General features: G+C 55.4%; 6 protein-coding genes across 6 annotated transcripts; 3 read left to right on the top strand and 3 right to left on the bottom strand.

Moving 5' to 3' along the window:
• Positions 1–609: 609 nt before the first annotated feature.
• BO95DRAFT_253908 (uncharacterized protein) lies at positions 610–1,347 on the bottom strand. The gene is made up of 2 exons (XM_025581460.1): positions 1,342–1,347; positions 610–1,253 (listed from the first exon to the last, which is right to left on the bottom strand). The coding sequence occupies exon 2, from the start codon at positions 1,111–1,113 to the stop codon at positions 760–762; it is 354 nt and encodes a 117-aa protein (XP_025438408.1). The 5' UTR covers positions 1,114–1,253; positions 1,342–1,347; the 3' UTR covers positions 610–759.
• BO95DRAFT_446491 (uncharacterized protein) lies at positions 706–1,869 on the bottom strand. Its single transcript, XM_025587397.1, has 4 exons — positions 1,739–1,869; positions 1,585–1,674; positions 1,321–1,472; positions 706–1,253 (listed from the first exon to the last, which is right to left on the bottom strand). Exons 1-4 carry the CDS (start codon positions 1,786–1,788, stop codon positions 1,162–1,164), a joined length of 384 nt encoding a protein of 127 aa, XP_025438407.1. The 5' UTR covers positions 1,789–1,869; the 3' UTR covers positions 706–1,161.
• Positions 1,870–2,150: 281 nt separating this feature from the next.
• BO95DRAFT_446489 (uncharacterized protein) lies at positions 2,151–2,652 on the top strand (the record flags this gene model as incomplete). Its single annotated transcript, XM_025587396.1, has 1 exon — positions 2,151–2,652. A coding segment is annotated over exon 1 (220 nt), but the record flags the coding sequence as incomplete, so codon positions are not given.
• Positions 2,653–5,403: 2,751 nt separating this feature from the next.
• BO95DRAFT_253831 (uncharacterized protein) lies at positions 5,404–8,553 on the top strand. Its single transcript, XM_025581458.1, has one exon. The coding sequence runs from the start codon at positions 5,705–5,707 to the stop codon at positions 8,426–8,428; it is 2,724 nt and encodes a 907-aa protein (XP_025438405.1). The 5' UTR covers positions 5,404–5,704; the 3' UTR covers positions 8,429–8,553.
• On the bottom strand, positions 8,515–10,126 carry dph1 (2-(3-amino-3-carboxypropyl)histidine synthase). Its single transcript, XM_025583772.1, has 2 exons — positions 9,925–10,126; positions 8,515–9,854 (listed from the first exon to the last, which is right to left on the bottom strand). Exons 1-2 carry the CDS (start codon positions 10,073–10,075, stop codon positions 8,689–8,691), a joined length of 1,317 nt encoding a protein of 438 aa, XP_025438404.1. The 5' UTR covers positions 10,076–10,126; the 3' UTR covers positions 8,515–8,688.
• A 134-nt stretch (positions 10,127–10,260) lies between these two features.
• On the top strand, positions 10,261–17,929 carry BO95DRAFT_421679 (CLN3-domain-containing protein; the record flags this gene model as incomplete). The annotated part of the gene is made up of 9 exons (XM_025584572.1): positions 10,261–10,618; positions 10,757–11,550; positions 13,012–13,178; positions 13,268–13,979; positions 14,037–14,487; positions 15,174–15,249; positions 15,421–15,505; positions 15,577–17,561; positions 17,598–17,929. Exons 1-9 carry the CDS (start codon positions 10,361–10,363, stop codon positions 17,927–17,929), a joined length of 4,860 nt encoding a protein of 1,619 aa, XP_025438403.1. The 5' UTR covers positions 10,261–10,360.
• Positions 17,930–23,844: the final 5,915 nt, after the last annotated feature.

Genomic DNA, 23,844 nt, shown 5'->3' with positions numbered 1-23,844 from the left:
GTTAGCAGATCCAGCAGCATATTGCCGAAGTTGAGAGTAGATAAACCCCTCATGAGAATGACTCGACCAGGCTGCCAGTCTCCGAATCACCGGCAAACGATCAAGATCTTTTCTTGTCGGGTCTGACTGACACCCATTGCAATCACGGCCCGGATGATTTCAAAGCTAGCCGTGACGATCAACCGAACGCCCGTTGGGAAGAATATCCGCACGAAAAGAAAGGCATTTCTGCCCCATCAATCGTGACCTTGGCAACATCGAACCGAATTAGGGCGATAAGGCACCGTCGAGCAATATTAGGGCCGTTGGAAAACGACCCATTCACATCGAGCAGAGAAATACTCCTGTCAAGCGCTCCTGTCGCGGTGGGAGATGGATGGATCGGCGCTGTCGGTCGGGTCGGGCACGGCACTCGATCGACATTGACATGAGCCACTCGAGGAGGATTCTTCTCTTCCATTGACTGCTAATCCAGCACTGCACAGCAAAAGCACAGATAGCTTGGGCACGGAGGAAGAGATCTTTTTCTGGACTCCCATTCCCCGAGGGATCGATCGGATGCTGTGCAACAAACAGTTGGGCTAAAAATAGACCATCGAGGGGGCGACTCAGTCCGTTACCCTAAGACAAACACAGCAGCCCGCAGCGACTTCTTCTTCACTCTCAGTTCATCTTCACAAAACACTGGAAACATTCAAGAAACAACCCGCTCCTGAAATAATCCGCTTGTTGACTATCAGAATATGATAATGGAACATGTTACGCCACAGAAGAATGATGAAACACCCCTTCACCCACTAGACTCGTGAGATCGTGGCATGCACGCTCAACTCGGCCATCGACGCTATCCAGCGCGAAAAGGACTCGAGCAACAAAAGCTGTGCACCGACATCTGCTTGACCCTCCCATGCGATGAGGTATGCGCGAGTGTGGGAACACGATGACCGGTGCAAACAAACAGAAAGGCAAAGAATGAGAATTGAAGAAGAAAGAGAAAAAACAAAAAAAAAAACAAAAACCGATTTCTCCCAAACATGCTCGCCCGATAAGGATATATAAAATATTGTAGCAGTGAAGTCGAAGCCCATCAGATTCTCCTGTCCTTGAAACCATAACCCAGATTATATGCTAATGTGCCCACGCTGGCCCGCCTACATGCCGTTATGAACTGCGGCCTTGGCTGCGTCGCAGCTGTTCATCGCCGCTGGAGTATTGTGCTGAATCGGTGGGCGACGACGACGCTGACGTGTTTCCTGATCAGCAGCGATGGCGGTTAGCGATGTTGTTATCGGCGAGATCAAACGGCGAGGCTCGATTTACCTGAGCCTCCGTAGAACCGACCGTCTCTTTGCGCTGCAGGGTTTCTGGCCTCCATAATCACCGACTGTCGAGCTTTGAGGCGTTCTTCGGCTTCGCGGATCTTGGCTTGAAGTTGTTCGAGTTCGCGGGTCTGGATCATCATCTGCAGCTTCCTGGTAGAGTTGCTCTATCAGCTCATGCGATCATGTGGTGACCTGCCAACAGAGGCCCGGCACAGGATGGGTCTCAGGATGAATGTTCGTTGAGAATGTGAGTGGAACCTACTTTTGGTCGATGGTCTGTGAGAGATGATTGACATCGGTGTCCAGAGAAAAGGCGCTATCCAGCGCGGTCGAAAAGGCCTGTGCCATGGTCCTGCCATGTCTTGGTCAACGCCCACATCTAAAAACGGAGGGGAGGAGCGCAAAGGAGTACGAACGACTGAGGGCGACCGCTGGGCTTCCATTCTTGCTCCGAGTCCGATGACATTTTTGATGATTGTGATAATAGTGTTCGGTTGATCCGATGGGCGTTGGGGAAGAGCGGGATACGAGAGAGCTGTGGCAACTGGAAGGTCGGTATGGCGGGAGAAGTAAGGAAAAAAGGAGTATGCGAAACGCAACAGGCTGAGAGGCTCGGAGGGGAGTTATTTGGGAGCGCGCGCGTCTTTAGCGGAACAGGGGGTGTTGGAAGTGGATATGATAGCACGGACGGGGTGGGCCTTACGCCTTAAATTATGGGGGGGAGGGGGAGATTAGGAGGAGAAAAGAGGAGTGGAAGAAGAGGCGAAGAACAAAAGAATTTCTCCAACGGGAGAGTGCTATGCACACAGACGGTAAGTAAGACTGAGTTAAGTTAACGCATAGAACAGTCGGTCAGATTGCAAGCGCTTGCTGTCTCTACCAACTATAAGCCAGGAAGGAGGGGGGGGGGATGGACCACTTTTGAGTTATCAGAGACAGAGTAGGTAAGTTAGTGAGTGAGTGCTCATAACCTGGTTACAATTAAGTACGGAGTAGTTGACAGGGGCACACAGCACGATCGGCGGAATGACGATGGCTGGCGCTGGGAGGGGGTCCAAGAGGCGATCTGATGCAAAGACCCTCTCTGCGTGTGGATTCCTGGTATCGGTTATTGGTGGTGGTGCATGCAAGATTCTCCCAGGGTGGGCTGGATATTCATGGATCCATTCATCCAAGTTCATAGCAAGCAAGAGGAGGAGTCACTTGGTCTTTAGGGAGGGTGGAAGTGCACTGTTGAATCGGATAAGTTTAGCTTAGGTCTAGTCCATAGTCCCGTCTGCACCGGTACCGGTAGTTACTGAGGTGGGTAAATAGTCCTGTTGCTCTTGGCCACTAGTAACTCTTGACCATCTGGTTGGGGAGTATTATTATTTTAGTTTCATTATTGCTCCGTCCTTTTTACTGTGATGGAGATTTCCCCTGAAACTATGGAGGATTGTACCCGCTCGGTACCTTTCACGTGACCCGTGCCCCTCCCCCTAACTCCATCCTCGCCAGAGCTTTCCGTACTGCCACCCACCCTTTGGGTTTAATGCCACCGCCACAAGCCTCTTAACTTAGCACTAACTAGTTAGCAACTATCCACTTGGACTTCCAACTATCAGCGTATAGCACTGGGGTTGACAGCGGTCAAATGCGGAGTTGACTGCATGTGTATGATGATCGTTCTCAATATTCCATCTTGTCACTTCTGTCCGTATAAATAGCTTCTCATAGTGGTTTTGACATTAGAAAGTTCTCCGGCGACTTCAACCCCCCGCCAACCCCTTTCGCCAGCCATGCTCGCACAGCTGCTGCTGCACCTGGCAAGGAGAAGAACATCGACTTTGGCATATGGTGGCTGTTTTGAACTTGACAGCCCCTTTCAACCTCGAGATTGACATCGCTAGACCCTCAGTTGAGTAAACTTATGCCAGGCCGTGTAAATCCAGACGTTGTTGGATGGTGGTAGATTGGTGAATATCAAGGCAGACTTCCAATACTGTATAGTTATTTCACCCCAAAAGGCACAGTACCTCAAACAAGGCCAACATCGGCCGCTGTGGAGGTCATCAAGCCTCGTACTGGTCAATCCACCACCGTACCAAAAAGAAGAGTCAAGTTTGGAGAAGATGGAGCAGGTCAGGGCCCACGGGCATAATATGGTTGAGATGAGAATGGAAGTCGAAACATGCTGTGGCTCCTCTCACTGCGCTCTTGACTTGGAGTTTACTGGCCCCGCTAGCAGGAGTTGCTTGACGAATGGCTGCGGCCAGTAGTTATAGTTGACCGGATAGTTCAGGGCACTCCTATGATGCCTCAGGGCCGCTCTCTTGGTGACTGAGATCTGCGACTTTCGCTTCTCTTACAAACTCTGAAGCCCTTTGATCTTTGGCAGATTCTCCGATCATAGGCAGTAGTGAAATTGTGTAGGCTTCGAATGGCGGCTGAGATGCGATAGAAATTCAGCACACTGGCCTGTAATTCACACATGGTCAATACTTATTGAGGATAGGAGGCATTTCAATCTGACACGGCGATTCTTCTAGTTTCATGCTACGCACGGTTGGATCTGTTTGATATGGGATGTTATTGGAGTATGCGTGGTAGCATGGATCCACCTAGTGTTGTCTCACCTTCGAATGATGTATCTTTCAGCCTCAAGCTCGCAGAAGCCTCTTAATCACTAAGACTTCACTTTATCTCAGATGAGTCCATAGAGCTTCAAGCAGTGACCTACCACATTTGATATGAGCCCAAAGCAGGCCAGAACTGTCTTTGATCAAGGTGTTTAAACGTTGAACTGCGTTTATGGTATGGGACGACGTGCATGTTGCTGAAGACCACTTTTCAACTTGGCTAAACTCATACAAAGAAAGCCCAGGCCAGACAGTAATACAGATATTAATCTCTTCCGGCTCTTCCGGCACAGAAGCTTATCAAACCTTCAGCATCTTTTGAGAGACATCCTGTATAGCGCTCGATCGGAGCGATACGCTAAGATACTTGAGCTGGCATAATGCACAAAGGCAACTTGAGCTGACCAAGACATTCGACCATGGGAGTCAGAGAAGACAAAGTTCTTTGGGTGAGAGCTATTTGATAGACTACCTAGTACTTATTATTGTACCTATCGTGCTGTGTTGAAGCATGTGCTTTTATCTACCCGAGTGAGTACAATCCAGCCCAGAGTCCCGGGCTGGGCCGACGCTAGCATCACAGAGCCGGCGCTACTAAGCCCAGGCCAGGTACCGTCCACTGCTCTGCTATGCTAGAATTACTAGTACAGATCACGGTGTATTGACTGGAGGAATCATGATGCTGTTGGGTTCGTTTGGGTGAGAAAGTATTCGGATGAAAGAGAATTTCGATTCAGAGCATACTATCTCATAGCCCCTGATAGGAGACTCGCGCGGTGCCATGTTCCTCACTTTTATACAAAGTACTCTATATGCCATACTGGAAAGGAGGGAAGAGTGGTAAGAGCGCCCTCCCCAGGTCAGATGTTAGGCCAGAAAGAAAGATAAGCCAAATATCTGCGACTGGGCAAAGTGGCCATTGTCAAACCTGAAAGGTGGCAGGTTGCCGTGACAATAAGTGTAATAAATCAACAAGCTGCTGAATACGGTTTGTTCCGACTTCCTCCATTCCCGTGTCCCACGTGACTCGCAGACCTTTTCCGGATCGGTCGCGGGAGAAAGGGTGAGTGAGTGAGGTGATGAAGGAGCCCAGCAGTGAAAGACAGACAGACAGACTCCCTTGGGGGGGGAAAACGCAACATCGCGGCGAGAACTGATTCCATCCTATCCTATCCACACCTCTCTCCCCTCGACCCCCATCCCATCATCCCATCCCATCCCATCCCATCCCATCCTACCCATCCTACCCATCCTACCCATCCTACCCATCCTACCCATCCATCCATCCCCGTTCCTTTTTTATCCACCATCGTTGTCATCCTTTTTTTCTCTCTAAATCCATTTTGGGTACCTCTTCCCCCCTAAACGATACTCCATTTTCTCCCAATTTTCTACGGTTTCCTCCCACCCCGCGTTACCCATCTTGACACGGTCGCGTTTTTCCCGTCTCTGATTTTCTGCCTAATTTTTCGACTCCCCCTTCCCTTTTTTTTGCGCGGATGGTCTAAACCCGCACCTCTAATCCTTTCCTTCCAGTCCCGCACACGCGACCTTGTCGGCCTGGTTTTCAAGGCACGAACGTCCATCTGGGTTCGGTACCACCCACCGAGAGTCCTCTATTGCAGGGCCAAGCTACAAAGCGGTTGACGCTGAACGTTCGGATTAACTTACCGGGCCAACCGTCTCGCAACGAACTCTTTTATCACCGTGGCCCCCATTCCAAGATCCCTCTCCCCCGGCGGCCGATCTGACGGGCAATGGGGGATGCCTCCTCTATCTGCTTACACCCCCTTTGAGTCGCTCCTCTTTTTCCAGTCCCTCGCTGCCTTAGATGCTCGACCCGCGAGTTTCGCGACCATCTCCGATGTTCTTCGCAATAATCCATTCATTCGCCAGAATGCCGCGTTTGATGCCGGGAGACTCGCCCCGGAGGCCCTCGAGGACCTCTATACGACGTTGATGAGGGAAGGTGTCGACTCGATCGGTGTCGTCGCGGCTCATGAGCCAAATGGTCGCCATGCGGAGAGTCCGGTTAACCCGAAAAAACGGAAGATTACGAGCCCACAACCAGATGGGTTGTCCGAAAAAGGGTCGAGCCATACCAGCCTAATGCCAACCCTGGTGTCGCATCTGTACGCTAGGTATAAGGAGCTTGTGACGAGGGAAATTAGGAACGATGAGATGAGATACACGGAGATCCGAAACGAGATTGAACTGTTGCAGAAGGAAGAACTCGAAGCACAGCCGGAGGCCATTATGCGCCCGCCGCAGCAGCCAGTTGCACCCCCGAAGCAAGAACATGCGCCGGAACCAATGGACTTGGATGTGAAGGAAGAGAGACCGCCCCAGAAACCTATGCCCGCACCAATTCAGTCAAAGCCTCCGCCGCCGGTTGTGGAGAGGGCGCAAGCACAGCCCGTGCCGCAACCCAAGGACTTGCGGCCGGATAAGCAACCACCAAAGGCTATGCCTTACCTACCTCAGACGCCTTCACAACTCCCCAAGCAACCAGCAGGACAGTCACTAAAAGATCCGACCAGACCGATTCAGCCGCAACCTCAACAACTGCAGCCATCGGTGCAACCACCTCAACCCACCCCACAGATGGCGACGGGCAGGCCACCTCAACCGCAGACACCAAATGGAAAGACCTTTCCGGCGCCGCAGGCCAAAACCGTACCTCGGAATGTCCCCGCGAAAGCTGGTGCAGCCGGTGTGACATTCATGTCGCCGCAGGTTCCACCCCCGAATATCACCTCTTCAAATCTCAGCGCTGGCAAACCGCCTGGTCCTATGCAGCCACAAATCGTACCCAAGGCTATCTCTACTCCACAGCAATCCACCCCGGTTGGCAAGCCTGCTGCTAAGGCAGGCGCACCAGCCACAGCGTCCACTCCAATTCATCAGCGTCATCCACCACAGTCGAGTTTCCAGCAATGGTCTCTGCACCAACCTCCCCAGACACCTCAGCCTTCGCCTTCACTTATCAAGCCGAAGCCTGAGCCTTCGAACAACCCTTCTTTGGAGAGGCCTGTCCCAACGTTTCAGCAACCTATACCCAGTGTTGAGAGCAAGTTGGCTCAACAGGGTCAACCGCCCATACCCTTCCCTTCAACTCCGGGCCCAGCGCCCGCAGCAGCGTCCTCACCAGCTTTGGGTGTCCCAGCTCCTGGCTTCCAGACTCCAGTAGGAACCGGGCGAGCTGCTTTGATCCCGGGTCCACCAGGTTCACGTCCTTTGCGACCATCGGTTGACACCATTGGCTCACTCACGCCTTGGAAGAGGACCCCGCGTTTGAGTCTGAGCATACCCGAATCTCCCCGCTCGCCAGACCGACCACGTCCGGAGGAGATCAGTCCCATCAGCGAGAAGGCACCATCCCCGCCTGGATCGCGTGAAGCAACACCAGAAGAACCCGAGCCACGCCGTCTGAAACGCCGAACGGATCGCAAGGGCAATTCAACGAGCTCAGAGTCGAACCAGCCCGCCGTCGATGCCGATACAAAACCAGGATCGAAGAGGAAGGTGGATAAACTGACTCCATCCACCGGAAAAGATCGAGATCGAAGCACGGCATCGTCAAGGAGTCGCGGACGATCCGTCTTGTCGCGGGATGACGAGTCAACTACGGAAAGCGGGTCTCAGCCTAAGGTCAAGCACGAGATGCCCAGCACACCTGTTGGTGTGCCTGAAATGGCGGAGCCGGAACGTCCGTCAATAAGTCGACCAGGCCGGGGGCGGCCAAAACGCAAGCGTGCCCCCAGCGAAGAAGCCGAACCTCCTCAGACTGAAGCCAGTCAGCTCACCCGTCTTGACCCGAATCAATCGACCCCCTATGTGCTGTGTGCGCGTAGTTTCCCAAGAACCGGTGCCCCCATCATGAATGATGTCACCATGCACAAGCATGCTTCTATCTTCGCCAAGCCACTAGCAGAACGCGATGCTCCTGGCTATCGAGATCTGATCTATCGACCACAGGATCTGAAATCTATCAAGTCAGTGATGTACCAGGGCAGTAAGGCTGTCGCTGCGGCTACGGAGGCTGCTAGTACACCTGCTGGCGATGGGGAGTCCCCGGCGCCCGGTACAGGTACTCCTTCCAAGAATGCGGTTTTGATGCTCCAGAAGACGGAGGATGTCATTCCTCCCAAAGGTATCGTCAACTCGGCCCAGCTTGAGAAGGAGCTGATCCGGATGTTTGCGAATGCCGTCATGTTCAACCCTGTTCCACAGCGGGGCTTTGGACCGGGCTTCCCTATGAGCAGCGATAGTGGCTCTCGAGCAAGCACGCAGGTTCCCGAGATTGACGAAGGAGGGATCATCAAAGACACGCTGGAAATGTTCGAGGATGTCGAGCAGGCCGTCACGCGATGGCGGGCGGCCGAGCGGACCGCCGACGAGCTGGCCAGCAAGAGCATCCTCTCACTTCGACGCGGCAGTGCAAGTGATCCCATGACGGACAGTGCAGATGAGATCAAAGGCTCATGAATTTTGTGCTGCGCTATTTTACGATTCCAAAGAAAATCTATGTAATGTTAGACCCAACGGAGAGATGTAGACTTTTTCTTCCAAGTGTGATATCATGTTGGCCTTCTTCTAATTCTATAATCATAAAGCTTTTTTGGGTTTGTTGGATCCCCCCCTATATACCCGTGGGAAACATATGCAGAAAAGAACAACAAGAAAATATTCATATACATCATGAGTTATGGATAGGTGTTGGCATCTGGGAAGATACCGCACAAAAATCAAGCCGACCCAGCGGGGATCATCGCCTGGCTCGGCTTCGTCCTGCCCAAGCCCTCCTTAGCGTAGAAATCCATGGGATACACGCCGCCATTGGCGGTGTCCCAGCTCTCCCTGATCCCCAGCGCAATCAAGGCCTCGTAGGGCGTCAGCAGCGGCCGCGGGAACGCATACCCCCAGTCGATACTCAACCGGGGGCAAGCGATCTGCACCCAGCACTCGACATCGGCCATGGCGCCCAACTTTCCCGGAAAGATCTCACTCAGCAGCAGATTGACAAAGGGAATGTTTTTGGCGCGGAGATGACTCTCAATCATCGCCATGGTGTGGGGGTTCCCCTGGCGGCCCAGGGCGCCCAGAATGATGCCCCATTTCTTGGCCGATCGGGCGGTCTGGATCGCGTCGCGGCGCAGGGTGTGCATCTCCTCGTGCTCGTAGCTCTCGCGCGAGAGCACGCGGGCGTAGGGGTCGTAGCGGTAGGCGGGGATGGCCGGGTTGTGGATCATGGCGGACTCGAGGTGGAAGCGGCCGTCGCCGAGGTAGAGGAGGTAGTCGACCTCGGCGGCGGCGAGGGTCGGCGACGTGCAGCCCAGGATCTCGCCCTTGGAGAGCGGCGTGATCTGCGGGATGAGGACGCGGAATCCCGCGCGCTCCAGCACGGGCTTCAGGCCGTGCAGCGTCGCGTTGAACTGGATCGTGCCGACCATGGCGACGGTTTTGCCCGGCTGGAAGTTGCGCTCGAGCGTCGCGACCAGGTGCGTCGTGTCGATGCTGATGTCCACGAAGATGTACAGGGTCTTGATCTGCGTCACGTCCACGGGGATCAGGCAGCTGTGCGCGTAGTGCACGAGTAGGTCGCATCCCAGCGCTCGCGCCGTGTAGTCGTCGATGCAGCATGCTCCGTACGTCACGTCGCCCATGATCAGGGTCTCGATCCCGGTGCAGAACTGGGTCAGGATGTCCGAGATCGTGGTCGCGAAGATGAGGAGGCCCTCGGGAAATTGCAGGGCCACGCGCTTGGCGCCAGAGGTGCGGATTCGGTGGATGGTCTTCGGGATCTCGAAGGAGTAGTTCTTGGGGAGCAGGGCGATCGCCGCTTGGATGTCGGCGTCTTCGAGGATCTCCGCCGGGACTTGGTTCAGGGTTCGCGGGGTGCGTCTTGGGGCCGCTGTTGCTCTGGTGGTTAGTGGTGGGTTTCTGGGTACGGTTTTGCAGATGCGAGAGGGGGAGGGGCTCACCTTTCTGTATGCTCGTCGACTCGACATCCTGGTGGTCGCTGGACCCTTCCTTCTGTGCTTGGGCGTCGGCGGTGCGCCGTCCGACGAATCTCTTCTTGGGTTGTCGGAGCGGGGCACTCGATGTTGTTGGTTGATTCGATGTGTCCTCCATCACGGGCGCAATGTGTCAGAACCAGTGATTGTGGTGTGTTGTTGCGAGTCGCGATGATTCCTATCGGACGATGGCTCGCATAGTGGGCTGAGGATAATTTAATTCTGACTAAGTGGGGGGTCACGGGCTTGGGTCGGCCTCTTCTCCGCATTTGCTCGGGGGGCGGAACATCATGATCATCACCCTCCCCATCCTCTGGTTCTAAGATACTTTAGCTTCTCGCACTTTCCACTACTGAATGCATTCTCACTTGACTACTAACTTGCTGAATATACGAGATTCATCATGATGAGCTTAAAGCCTAGAATGCGTCTCTTCTCTGTCCTCCGCTATGCTCCAGCAGCTCGCCGCCGCTTTGCGACCGAGGCGCGGTTAACCTCGGACCATGTTCGCATCGTCGAGGTCGGCCCACGAGACGGCCTTCAGAACGAGAAGAAGTCCATCCCGCTCGAAACCAAACTCGAGCTCATCCGAAAACTGGCCAAGACGGGCGTGACGACAATTGAGGCTGGATCTTTTGTTCCTGCAAAATGGGTGCCTCAGGTACGCGAGTAGCTGTCTTTTGTACATCGTAGCGTGCGGGGAGGGGGAGTGGCTATCCTCGAGAGGGCATCGGAGACTCAGATGCAAATGCAACCAAACCTTGATATGATACTCACAACTGGTTGATCGTTTATACAGATGGCCAGCACAGCGGAGATCTGCGAGCACCTGCTGCAAACACCGCCGGAGTCGGCCAACGTCATTGCGTACAACTACCTGGTCCCGAACGTCCGGGGCCTCGAGAACCTGATCAAAGTCCTGGATGCCACCGGCGTCCCCGCCGACGCTCCGTCGACCACGACGGAGATCTCCTTGTTCGCGGCCGCCACGGAGGCCTTCTCCAAGGCGAACACGAACTGCACGATCGACGAGTCGCTGGAGCGCGTGCGGCCGGTGGTCGCCCTGGCGAAGACGCGCAACATCCGGGTGCGCGGCTACGTCTCGGTGGCGCTGGGGTGTCCCTACGAAGGGCCCGAGGTGTCGCCCGTCAAGGTGGCGGACATCACGCGCTCGCTGCTGGAGATGGGCGCCGACGAGGTCTCCGTGGCGGACACCACGGGCATGGGCACCGCGCCCCGCACGATGGAGCTGCTGCAGGCGCTTCGCGCGGCCGGCATCGCCAGCACCGACCTCGCGCTGCACTTCCACGACACCTACGGCCAGGCCCTGGTCAACACGATCGTGGGGCTGGAGCATGGCATCCGCATCTTCGATAGTAGCGTCGGCGGGCTTGGCGGCTGCCCCTACTCCAAAGGCGCCACGGGGAATGTCTCGACGGAGGATATGGTGCACACGGTCCACAGTCTGGGGATGAATACGGGGATCAACCTGGAGGAGATGGCGAGGATCGGGGCGTGGATCAGCGGGGAGCTGGGGCGGTTCAATGAGAGCCGGGCCGGGAAGGCGATTTTGGCGAGGAGTGAGGAGGATAAGTAGACGGCCATACTTTTTCTTTCAAGTCAGATAGTGGTAATCTTTGAGCTTGAGCATCCAGGAAATAAAGCATCCAAGGAGAGCCGACGATTGCGTATGTACTGTACAGCGAGAACGTCACCAGCCATTGTGTCCACCAATCCCCGTAGCACGGTAGTCTTGCGCCTAGTCATAATAAAACAGTGTAAAGCATCTTTCAGATATAATTATCGTACAAAGAACCATGATATGCATACAATCACACACAGCATATAAAAACCCAACATTGAACCCCTCAATCCAAACATGTATGTAACCCACCACAACCCTCCAAACACTTCCCCAGCAAGACCTTGTACCGGGAATCTAGAAATCCGTCACCCGGCCCCCATAACTCCAATCCCCGCCAGCCCCCCACCGCAACGGCTCATTCTTGGGGCCCCCGATCTCCCCGGTCTTGGGATTCTTCTCCCCCTCGAACTCGGGCTTCAGCCCCGTTTTGATGTCCGGATGCAGTTCCTCGCCCTTGCCCGTGGCCTTGATCTCTGCCGCCGAGGCAGTCGAATCCGGGGACTGGTTGACGCGCGGGGTGCTGAATGCGCCGGTGGAGTTGCGCTGGAGTTCCTCGAAGATTTCTTGTTGTTCTTTGGGGAGGCGGGGCGGGGCGGGCCCGCGGTTGAAGGCGAAGGATGGGCGAGTTTCGTCGTCTGAGCGGAAGGCAGGGGTGGTTGTGAAGGTGCGGGTTGTTGTTACTTTGGTGGTGGTGGTGGTGGTGGCGGCGGTTGGTTTGGTGAGGTGGTAGAGGAAGAGGCGGCGGGTGGGGTGGAGAAGGGACATTTTGGTTGTATGTATTTATTGAGGTTTGGGTGTAAGGTGTGAGGTTGGGTTTGAAGTGTATTTAGTAATGTAAATGGGTTTGTGGTTGAACAGTGTGTTGTTGTGTAGTTGTAGAAGATGCGGAGGAGTGGCGGACAAGAAATTCGAGGGCGGGAGAGGGAAACACCTCCAAGAACCGATAAGCCTGATTGTCCCGATAGCCGCGTCTCGGGGATCTCGGCTTGGGCAACCGCTGGTACGATTGGTCTGCTGGGATTGCACGGCAGTCACTGGTTTTGTCGTAGCGTGTGAGCTGTGATGGTAGGGCTGTACTGTAGTTTCTACTTAATGTCATACTTGGGAGAAGTCTATATGTGATGACCTATATTCAATTCGATGGTGCCTGAACTTACAGACTTACAGTCAAGATGCTCATAGTCGATAAGAAACTCTATGTCAGTCACGTGGACGGCAGGCCAGGCTGTCGCAGTTGCGCTCAACCGTCCGTCCTCTCTTCAATCGTCAACGTCATGTCACCTCCAGCTTATTACATGCCCATTGCGACAATAATCTTGATAACTAAACGTCCCTGTTGTATTTCCCACTGATGGCACTAACTGTTACTTCTGCTGTATGCTTCACTTCAAACTGAACCCTCCTTGTAGTCTCCCCCTCTCCTTTCTGGTTATGTCTTCACCGTCTAGAGAAGACGAACCATCAATGCTACCTCTCCCCGGAGCGCCATCTTCGTCATGGTCCCAGTTTCGTGGACGCCTTGCAGCTCTCTTCCATGGAGCTGATCCAAGAGTCTGTGTGGCATTTTGGCTCTTCGGTAAGCTCGATCTACTCCGCTGACCCCCTTCAACATGGCGATAGCCCGTACTGATCGCTGCCGGGGTTTACCTGTCCCATCTGCGACAGGCTTGATCAACAATGTCCTCTATGTCATTATCCTCTCTGCTGCCCTGGATCTCGTCGGCCCCGACCTGCCGAAAGGCGTGGTGCTGCTCGCCGACGTGATCCCCTCCTTCGGCACCAAGCTGGTCGCTCCGTATTTCATCCAAGCAGTGCCGTATCCCGTAAGGGTCTTGGTATTCGTCACCTTCTCTACCACCGGCATGCTGCTCGTTGCCTTGAGTCCGGCCTACACGGACGGTGGCCCGATTGCCACTAAGATCGCAGGCATCATCCTGTCGAGTATGTCCAGCGGAGGGGGCGAACTTTCCTTTATCGCTCTCACGCATCACTACGGCCCGTTCAGTCTGGCTTCTTGGGGCAGTGGCACGGGTGCTGCAGGCTTGGTGGGTGCTGGCGCATACGCTTTAGCCACCTCCTCTTTCGGCTTCAGCGTCAAAGCAACTCTTCTGGCCTCGGCGTGTTTGCCGGCGGTCATGGTTATTAGTTTCTTCACGATTCTACCCCAGTCCCCGGTGCGCTCGTTTTCGGCACAGAGGACAGGCTACGGTTCTCGGGAGGAGCACACAGCCGATGACGTTGATGAGAGGGAGCAGTTGCTCGACGAATCGACCGATGAGAGTCAGAGCCAGAAAAAGCCAGCTTCCAACGATACTGGCCTTGGATGGCAGGCGTTTAAGGCTAACTTACAGCGATCTAAGGGACTCTTTCTTCCATTGTGAGTATATCCTGCACCTCACTAAACCCGATTGCATGTTCTTACGAAGTCTTTCAGTATGCTCCCACTGTTGCTGGTCTATGTCGCCGAGTACACCATTAATCAGGGTGTCGCACCGACATTGCTTTTCCCTCTCCAAGACTCCCCCTTCGACCACTATCGCGCATTCTACCCAGCTTACAATGCGATCTACCAAGTTGGGGTCTTCATTTCCCGGTCTTCGACCCCTTTCTTCCGTGTTCATAGCCTGTACTTTCCGTCCTTTTTACAATTTCTCAACCTAATCATCTTAACGCTACACTCGTTGTTCAACTTTATTCCCAGCGTGTGGTTGGTGTTTGGGATTGTTTTCTGGGAAGGGCTTTTGGGCGGCCTTGTCTATGTCAGCACTTTCGCTGAGATCGCCGATCGGGTGCCGGTGGAGGAACGGGAATTCTCGCTGGGAGCCACGACGGCGAGTGACTCGGGCGGCGTCTGCATTGCCGGGTTTATCAGCATGGCGTTTGAGGTCTGGCTCTGCGATTGGCAAGTTGCGCGTGGACGAGACTACTGTCGGAGATTGTAGATTGTGAGTGTTAACGTTAATGCGATGAGTGGTTTGAATGTTTATATATACAGCCTGCATAGAGCAGTGTGCACTAGGGTCAGATCAGCATAAATAATAATCAACCATGATATACCTCAAATAGAACAATGGCTGGAAAATACTCATACCTGGAGTCAATTCTGGCGCAGCTGATCTGGTGCAGTGGGGGGTCACGGGACTGGACTGAAGGGAAAAGAAGGAGGAGATCAAGTGACATGTGACGGACCGGGTGCATTTCACCGACTCATTCATCCATCCATTCATCTCACATCCATTCATCTTTCCCCCCCCCTCCCCCACCATTGTCTTAGCACCATTTCTGCACCGGACCAAGTGCAGATCGTTTTGCTCCGACCATGTCTCAAGCCGACTCTTACCCCCAGATGAATAAGCTCCACGTCACTGGATCCAGCCAGCAGGCATGGTCCCTGGTGGGGATTTCACATGCTCGGCTGAGCTTCGTGGGCTTTTGCTGCCCCGTATCCATGGCTGACGGACGGACGGACTGACCACACCCTTCTCTAACTACTATTCACTACCCCATATTTTGGCCACCATGGCGTCTCACTCGGTCTCTTCTCTGTTCCTTGTTCGATTACCGGTTTCAGAGTCAACTTCTTCCAACCAACTCCCATTCTCTCCTTCTAAATCACTTCGTTTGTACGCTCTTGCTTAGGACTTGGTGTATACTTGCTCGCATTCCTCCATTCGCAACCCTATGATTTTATGGCTCTCGCACCTAGAACGCTGTATCTCTTGATTTAGACTCTTATTTCTGCCTAGAAGACATGATAGGTGAGTTGTATTGTGGTGTCCAACCTCTCCATTCGAGCAGTGCCTAACAGAGCGGGCTAGACCACCTTTTGGGAAGACCGTCCACCAAATTCCGAAAGATCCAGGTCCTGGCTGTATTCGCATTCTGGTCGCTATATTTAACAAGGTACGACACCTCAACAAACATGGGTCCGCTGTGTCCATGTAGCTCTTTTGCGTGGCTCTGACAACCCCAAGGGGAAACAAGCATGGCCCGCCCGTTGTTCGCAAACTCTCCTCCCGCCTTACGGAAAAGCTCAGCGTCTGGCAGACTACGGTCATCGTCTTCCTCTGGCTCTATGTCAGTCGCAACTTTGCGAAGATAGTCGGCCTGGAATGTCCAGAGCCCCTGGCAAACCTATACTCACGCTCTTTCTTCCGAGCGACATGGATCGCCACCGCCTTGGACGCTGGTTTCTGGACCGCGATGAAAGTCAAACCCAAGTGGCTGCGGGAGATAGCGTCGCTGGTCTTCACTGTATACTATCTCATTGCCGCGGAGAGGGCGGATGAAAAGGTCCGTCGGGTCCGGGCCACGCTGACGCTGGACCACATGCGGGTCTCGTGGAACAAAGGGACTTCGCCGTATCTCTGGGCCCTAGCGAGCCTGACACGGCCCAGACTCACCAAATATGCGCCGCGGGCGATTCGCATTCCTCGACCGGCGTCTTCGATATATGACCAGCCGACGAATGCGTGGCTGTATTTTGACGGCCCTTTGAGTGAGCTGCGGGACCAGACATGCATTGTTTTGGACATCCCCGGCGGGGGGTTTGTGTCGATGAGCCCTAGGAACTCGGAGGATAGGCTGTTGAGTTGGGCCGCACGGACAAAAGTTCCTATCCTAAGCCTGGACTATAAGAAGGCGCCGGAGTATCCCTATCCGTACGCCTTGAATGAATGTTACGACGTGTACCACACAATTGTGTCCACCCGTGGCCGCTGTATTGGACTCAATGGGCAAACCCATCCTCGAATTGTCATCACGGGGGATAGCGCTGGCGCAAACCTCGCTGTAGGCATGACGCTGATGGTCCTCCAGTCGGGCAGTGCGGATGCGTCACTCTGGCAAGGGCAGAACGTCCTGCCTCGACCTGACGGGCTCGTTCTAGCTTACCCTGCTTTGAACATGAAGATCGAAAGCTGGATGACGGAGGAGCAGATGGCGCTGATCCAGGAGAAAAGCACCCGTCGGACCAACCAGAACGTCTTGCAGCGCAAGAACATGGACTATCAGCGCCTCACGCCCTACACCTCTCCTGGTACATCGTTTGCCGACCTCCAGCAAGACTCGTGCTCCGATTTAGATCTTGAGGCCAACGACCTCGGCGAAAAGACGACGCGCAGACTAGCTCAGCACCAGCACAAATCCGCCATGCTAGCTCAAGAGGCCGAGGCCGCCGCCGTCGCCGAGCACCAGCCCAAGCAGATCCGCACTCGCCTAGCGGTATCATCGGTGATCTCGTACGTCCAGGACCGGATCCTCACCCCGGAGATGATGCGAGCAATGATCATTCTCTACATCGGACCGCATAACCGCCCCGACTTCAACACAGACTATCTCCTCTCCCCGACCCTCGCGCCGGAGGCGATCCTCGCGCGCTTCCCGAAGACGTACATCATCACCGGCGAACGCGATCCTTTGGTCGACGACACAGTGATATTCGCTGGGCGTCTACGTCAAGCGAAACTACGACACTTCCAAGAACGACAGGACCTCGGCCTCGAGAAATCCCACCGCGCCTTCAATGACAAGGACCACGTCGAGGTGTCCCTGCTGCCCGGCATCTCGCACGGCTTCATGCAGATGGCCGGCTTTTTCCCCGAAAGCTGGAAACATATCAACCGATGCGCCACCTGGATCAGCGAGCTGTTCGCCTTGTCGGAGACCAAGACCGCCTCCTCCTCAAGCCTGTTGCAATCACTCCACGATCTCAACCAACCAGCCAAGAAGAAACCCCCTCCACTCCACAGCCTCCAGCACCTCCTCACCCACCGCCCCCGCACCCGCAACCACAGACGCCGGCTAACAGGCGAATCCTCCGCCGACGAAGACAAACCCCTCGAGATGAGCATCACCAAACTCACCCCGCTCACCCCGCTGGGCAGCAAAGTCGGGGGGAGGCCCAGCTCCACCGGCCCACAACCTGCCGATGACGACCACGACGAAGCATCCATCAACAGTCACACTCACTCCCACTCCCAGCCCCAACTAGTAGCAAACGGAAATATCCGTAACCCCGAACGCCTCCGCAGCGTCTCCCGGGGCCGCTCTCTCAAGTCCCCCGCCATCGGTACCAGAAAGCCGCAGCGACAGCAACACCGCGTCCCCGCCAAACTAAGTCTTCCGCCGGACGATTTCGAGTGCGAGGAAGAGGAAGAAGAGGGATATGTCTCCGACTACTTCCAGAGTGCCGTGGCGATCATCCCCCTGCGCGAGAGGAATCGGAGCATGAACAGCCTGGCGAGTGAGGAGGATCTGTTGGATCGGCGGATGACGGGGCTGGCCGGGGGGTTGATGGGGATCGGGGAGGGGGCTCGGACGCCGTAGCTGTCAAGCATCCAATTATCCAAATTCCCCAATAGATAGATATATAGTGCAGGATGGAGCTATCAAACCTGCTGGAGGCGTGTCCCGTTTCCCTTCTTCATTGCCGCCTATGCTCTATGCGCATGCCAGAATAGCTGTGCTGCCTGGTTTACTGATGTTTTGGAAACATATGTGTGAAAAATATTAAGTACATCACATACTCTGGAGTATACCAAATAGGACCTCGGATGAAACCCCTATTTAAATCCAGATCGAGCTAGATGTTACGTACTCGGGACAAAAAACAAGTCCCAATTTAGGCGCCTCACATCCCATGCATGCAGGAACATGACGAAAATGGGCTAGGTACACAATATCCCCCCCCCATAAAATCCCACAAAACAAAACAGAACTGCCATGTCTTGAGAATTACCTATAAGCAAGCGAAATGTACTTCGAATCAAGCTGCACACACAACACAAAAAAGAATACCACGCCTCGCTAATGATACTGCAGCAAGAACACATGAAAATAAGACCCTCGCAACGCCATACAAGGACAGACACACAAAAAAGACCGAGCAATTCCAGACGGACTTGAGGAAAAAATACTAGATCACAGTTGAATCCAAACGTAAACCCAACCCCAAACCCTGCTCACGAGACAGTCTGCATCGGCGACGGCTGTTCTCGACTCGGTTCAATCTTCTTGCGGCGCGGCACCTGGATTCCATTGCGCAGCTGGTCCAGTTTGATCACCCCGGGACCCGTGCAGATGCGGCCCGTCTGCATCAGGGTACGGAGGCGCTTACGGCGGGCGGCGCCGCTGCGTTCTTCGCCGCGGCCGACGCCCTCGTCGATCCACTCCGTCCGAAGGATTTTGTAGCTCATGCCGTCGTGGTGCCCTTCCCAGGCTCGAGACCGGAGGCCGAACAGCACGCTGGATTCGTACCGTTCCAGACGCGGGAGGATGAGGATGGTGATGTGGAGGTCTTTGTCGGAAGGGGGAACGGGGGGCACCCGGGGTCGCTCGCCCTCTTCGAGGCCGATGTCTTGTGCTCTCTGGGGCGCGTGTTGGTATGTATCGCGGATCTCCAAGTCAAGCAAGTCCTCATCAACATCCTCACTCCAAGCGCCCCGAATGAAGCCAGAATGAATGGCTGCCGCAACAGGGTCGGAATCGTCGGTGTAGACGCCGGTTCCCCAAAGCGCACGGCGAGCACAAATCTCCTCGCGACGGCCGTTGTCGATTCGGAAGCGGGGGACGCGGATGGTGAACGTGCAATTCTCTTTGCCTTCGAAGCGGGGTAGAGGAACAGGCGTGGTGGTGTACCCAAACTTGGCACTCTCCAGGGTAGCCTTTTCTGTTGGTACCCCGATCTGAGGAGCGTACAGGGTAGAGCCCAGGTGGTGACGAGGAAGATGGGCGACGCTTGTCAGAAGAGGTTCAATGGTTACCACGGTGCGAGGTTCCCGAATCGGTGTGACAGAGGAAGCAGGAGCCGCTGATCCGGCTGGTCGGGGAGCGTGATGATGATGGTGATGGTGGTGGGGGTGATGGTGATGATGATGAGCAAGCGTCGCTGCCGCCGCGGTGGCTGGCCCATCCGCGGGGGTCGCCGTGCGATGGAAAAAGTTCATCGACGATAGAGGTCGATTCTGGCCGAGAGCGGCCGCCTCTTCCTCCGGTTTATGCCGGTGGTGATGATGGCTACGTCGAAATTAGTATACGTCATAGTCAGACAAAGGTTCGGGGGAGCTTACTGATGGTGGTGGTGGTGAACGTGCCGATTTCGCCGCCCGCGGGAGGCTGCGCCCGATGCCCCAGCCTCGGTTTCAGGCCGAATGTCTTCGTCGCGCGATTTCCGAGATCGCTTTCCGTTGGTGGAGGTAGGACGGGGAATCTTGGTCTCATCCGCTGTAGTTTCACTGTTGGTGGACCGGGCGGTGGCACTGTCCCGTTTGAAAGGGCTGGCTGAGGTCATGGGCGTCGATGGTCCGCTCCCGGCCGTGGCCCCCGTCACGCCGCCCACTCCACTTCCGATTCCCGAGAACACACGGCCCAGCTCATTTTTGATTCCTGATTCCCCAGCGGGGCCCAAGATCTGCGCCTGAGCTCCCTGGACCGCCTGGGGCAGCGGTGAGGCTCGTCCACCCCTTTTCGCGTCCAGCCCGACGCTAAGCAAATTCCGATGCGCTAGGAGCTCATCGCTTCCTTTGCGTCGCTGTTCATCCGAGGCGGCCGAAAGAATCATACCCGCAGAGGCAGCGGAAGAGCTGACCGGGAAGGCGCGTGTGTCGGTTTGTAGCTTACTCAGGTATGGTGTCTGCTCATGCGACGGGGGAGTGGGCTGGCCTGACTGCGAGTGCACGGAGAGCGAGGGGGCGCGTGACCCGCCTAGCTGAGACCCCAGCGACTTAGTGTAGTTCTGGATGGCACCGAAGCCAAAACCAGCGCCCGGCTCCGGGGCGGGAAAGCGCTTGATCTCGGGGGACGCGGGTTGCGAGCGTCCAAGCTCCCAGGCGGAAGGCCCCTGGGGCCGAGGAGCGGCTGCATCGCGGTCTCCATAAGGCTGGCCGAAGCGAGGAACAACGTGCGCCGCAGCTTTAGACTCGGCTTCATGTGCCACTGCGCGCTCCCGCTCCCGAATGGCTTGTTCCTCCGCGTGACGATCAGTGTAAAGTCCCCCGTAACGACTGTGCGGCAGCTCGTGGCCCATATAGGATGAGGCTCGCTGGTGTGTAGGCACAAACGATCCTTCTCCCATGCTCGTGGTTGTGGGCATTGCGATCGGTCGAGACAGCGGACTGTAGCCGGCCGTGCGAGGCGGCGGTTCGAGATGTTGCGGCTGACTACTGGGACGAGGTACCGGTCCACTGAAGCTGGTTCGGCGAGGTTCATTGTACGGAGCATCGGCCGAGGGGATCTGGGGGGATGGATGTGTGGAGTGGGGTTTGTCGGGAAACTGGGTGGATGGGTGACCGCGTGGCGGACCACCGAACTTGGCCTGCTCGGGAATCGCCTGGGGTACACCACCGGACCCCGATCGATACGGTCGCGGGGGTTGGTTCTTGGCAAAGGACTTTTCAGGAGTTTGCGATCGTCGGAAGACAGGGTAGTCGAGCGGGGACGGGCGGGCGGGCGCGGTCGGCGGCGACATCGCGCCGGGAGCCGATGGCGGATGCGCGTTGCCAAACGAGGCGGACGTGGCGGGCAGACGGCCAAAAATTGAGGAGCCTACATCCCGGCCTGGTCGGTCAGCGTCCGCGCCCAGCATGGACGATATTGACATGCTGCTCCCGGGACGATGATGAGCCGGATTGCTGGGAGGCTCACGCGACAAGAAAGGGGTGGGTAGAGAGTGCGTGGTGCCGGGTGGAGCGCGCGCGGGATAGTGCTGCGGCGACGAGGGAGGAGGCATGCGGCGGGCGCCCAGTGGCTGGGCGGTTGAGGCATCTTGAACACCTGTAGAGAGAAGAGAGTGATCGGAGTTAGCCCAAGTATGTCCGACGGAGTTCAGCACAAGAAGCCAGATAGCAGACGGCGAAGGAGATTGGTCGGGGGCCGGCGAAAGACTGCGACAAAACACGCTGCGAGCCAGAATGTCTGGCACATACCAGGGAACCCGGAGCTACCACTGCCGCCCAAGGACCTTCGACGGCCCTGGTCATGCGACGGGGGTGGATTCATATCGCATGCACAGACGAGGGGGTTGAGGGAGCGCTGAGAACACGAAAAGAGGAGGGGAGGAGGGAAACAAGGGGCAAGAATCGGTTAGGAATATTCGAGGCCCCCTCAGCGCAAGAACTTAGAGCAGAAGATAGGGTATAAAGAAGATAAATGCGAAAAGAGAAGAGGATGGAAGAGGGGGGCGAGGGTGAAGGCGCAAGGTGCCGAAGCAGGTGGTGGTGATGATGATGATGATGGTGGTGATGATGAGATAAACGGGGAATGGGAGAGAAACCCGAAGGAAGGCGCGCGACGGACAAGAAAGCAAAGCGAGTTCCACAACCGGGGGCAGAACCCGTGACTCTGGGCGGGCCTGGATCACTAGTCCCGATCTAGTAAGGATGCCCTGGCAGTCGAGGCTAAGCTCAAAGAAGACTAGCTCTCCCGAGGCTTCCTGGGCTGGAAGGCGATCAGGCGCCACAGACGCGGCTGATAATCCCTCGCTGATTGGCCCGGCTGCCCCAGTCTCTGCTTCCCCCCCTCCTCTCTCTTTCTCCCCGTTTGTAAGTAAGGTTGTTTGTAAATCGATGGATAAACAAACCAAACCAAACGAAACCAAACGGTGCCGCAGCAGAGCTTGGGTCGTGTTGAGGAGAAATATGTCATAAATCGGGAACCCCCCCCCCAAAAAAAAACAAAGACAAAAGAGTCATCTTCCCGCCTGCAGTTACCGGGTTTTCTGCCACGTCCCTGGTCGCTTATCCCGTCCATATTCATGCGTGCCATTGGTCATGTCTAGCAGGCATTGGCTGCCATCCCATCCATGATCTGGCCTTCCGAGATGCTACGCAGTTCGGCTCAGGCACCCAGCAACAACAACAACACCACCACCACCGGCGGGAAGAATCATAAAAACTCAAAGCGCAGTGTGGAATCGAAAAAGCAAACCAAACCAATATTTCAGAGCAAGGAAAAACCAAACTGGCCTACCTTCACGATACACCATCCGTCGATCCTGGTGATTGAGGTAATTATGATCATAAGGGGGATCATGGCGGTTGTCAGAGTCTCGTTGCCCAGCCGGAAGTTTATGCTTCTTGGAGGAACCATGGCCAGTCGGTGCGAGGTGATACCCGGATGATTCTGGCCGCAAGGATGCGTAGGCGGGCTCATGGGTGTACGCGACGGAGGAAACGGGGGCGGGAGCGGACGAAGGGGTCGGATAATTGTAACCCGGGGTCGTGGCAGCCGATCGAGGCATCTCGGACTCTCGTCGTTGAAGCATCTCGTAGTATGGGCGTGGTGATGGTGGCCGAGGCGGTCCGTAGGCGCGCGCGGCGGGCGGCGCTGAGGGCGCCCCTCGAGGATCGTGGGCAACCGCTCCCAGCAGCGAGGGATGAGGGTGATATGGTGGCGGCGGGTGGTGCTTTTGGAAATCCATCATCATGGTGAACGAGCGGAGAAGCGATCGGAAAGGAGAAAAAAACGAAGAGTGAGGAGGTGTGTTGGGTTGCGTTCGGGCGCGGATGGGGGGGGGGGGGGGGCGTTCGGCGAAATGGCGGTGGAAGCTGAGTTTCAAGCAAGCAAGCACAAGCTGCAACAGCAACAGCGGCACTCGGTAGCTTGCAATCCCCGGTACAAGTCGAGTTTAATCTCCCTCTCCAGAATCGTCTGGTGGGGCGAAACAACAACACCTAGCTAGCCAGTACTGAGAGGTTGAAATTCAGCTGGATGAGAACCAAATCAGTGGGGGGGAGGCAGAGACAGAGGCGGAGGGAAAGGGAAAGGGAAAGCTGAAGATAGGAGATGGGATGGATAAAGGAGGGAGGGAAGAAGGAGGAGGGAGGAGAAAGGTGGGTGTGGAGAGAGGAGAAGGGGAAACGAGCGCGAAGGAGAAAAGAAAACACGAAGAAAAACGGTGAGTAATGGATGGATTGGATCGACTGGATGGATGGATGGATCTCACTCCGACTAGCGCGAGTGGAATTAGAATAGAGTCGAGTAAGTTTACCTACCTTGTAGTTGGGTTAGTGAGTACCTAGTAGTGAGTGGCTGTACCAATCACGCTGGCTGTAAATCCAGGCTAGGAAGGATTTATTGGGGAGGGAGAAAAGGGAAAAGGGAAAGGGAAAGGGAAAACTGGTGTGTAAACTCAGCTGAGAGTAAAGAAAGTCATTAAAGTCAGGACCAGGGAATGCGAGGGAAACTAACAGGATGGGGCCGTCGTGGCAGCGGGGAAAAACGGGGTGGAGCCATGCAAAAAAAAA

This window comes from Aspergillus brunneoviolaceus (assembly GCF_003184695.1).
Source record: "Aspergillus brunneoviolaceus CBS 621.78 unplaced genomic scaffold BO95scaffold_72, whole genome shotgun sequence".
Classification (NCBI taxonomy): domain Eukaryota; kingdom Fungi; phylum Ascomycota; class Eurotiomycetes; order Eurotiales; family Aspergillaceae; genus Aspergillus; species Aspergillus brunneoviolaceus.
This window is presented reverse-complemented; position numbering and strand designations above follow the sequence as displayed.

Excerpts from the sequence above, each read along its gene's own strand:
- BO95DRAFT_253908 (XM_025581460.1), bottom strand. The coding sequence starts at position 1,113 with ATGGTTTCAAGGACAGGAGAATCTGATGGGCTTCGACTTCACTGCTAC.
- BO95DRAFT_446491 (XM_025587397.1), bottom strand. The coding sequence starts at position 1,788 with ATGTCATCGGACTCGGAGCAAGAATGGAAGCCCAGCGGTCGCCCTCAG. Across the intron at positions 1,675-1,738 it reads CCCAGCGGTCGCCCTCAGTC|GACCATGGCACAGGCCTTTT; the intron begins GTTCGTACTCCT and ends AAGACATGGCAG. Across the intron at positions 1,473-1,584 it reads TCACAGACCATCGACCAAAA|GAAGCTGCAGATGATGATCC; the intron begins GTAGGTTCCACT and ends CAACTCTACCAG.
- BO95DRAFT_253831 (XM_025581458.1), top strand. The coding sequence starts at position 5,705 with ATGCCTCCTCTATCTGCTTACACCCCCTTTGAGTCGCTCCTCTTTTTC.
- dph1 (XM_025583772.1), bottom strand. The coding sequence starts at position 10,075 with ATGGAGGACACATCGAATCAACCAACAACATCGAGTGCCCCGCTCCGA. Across the intron at positions 9,855-9,924 it reads GTCGACGAGCATACAGAAAG|CGGCCCCAAGACGCACCCCG; the intron begins GTGAGCCCCTCC and ends CCAGAGCAACAG.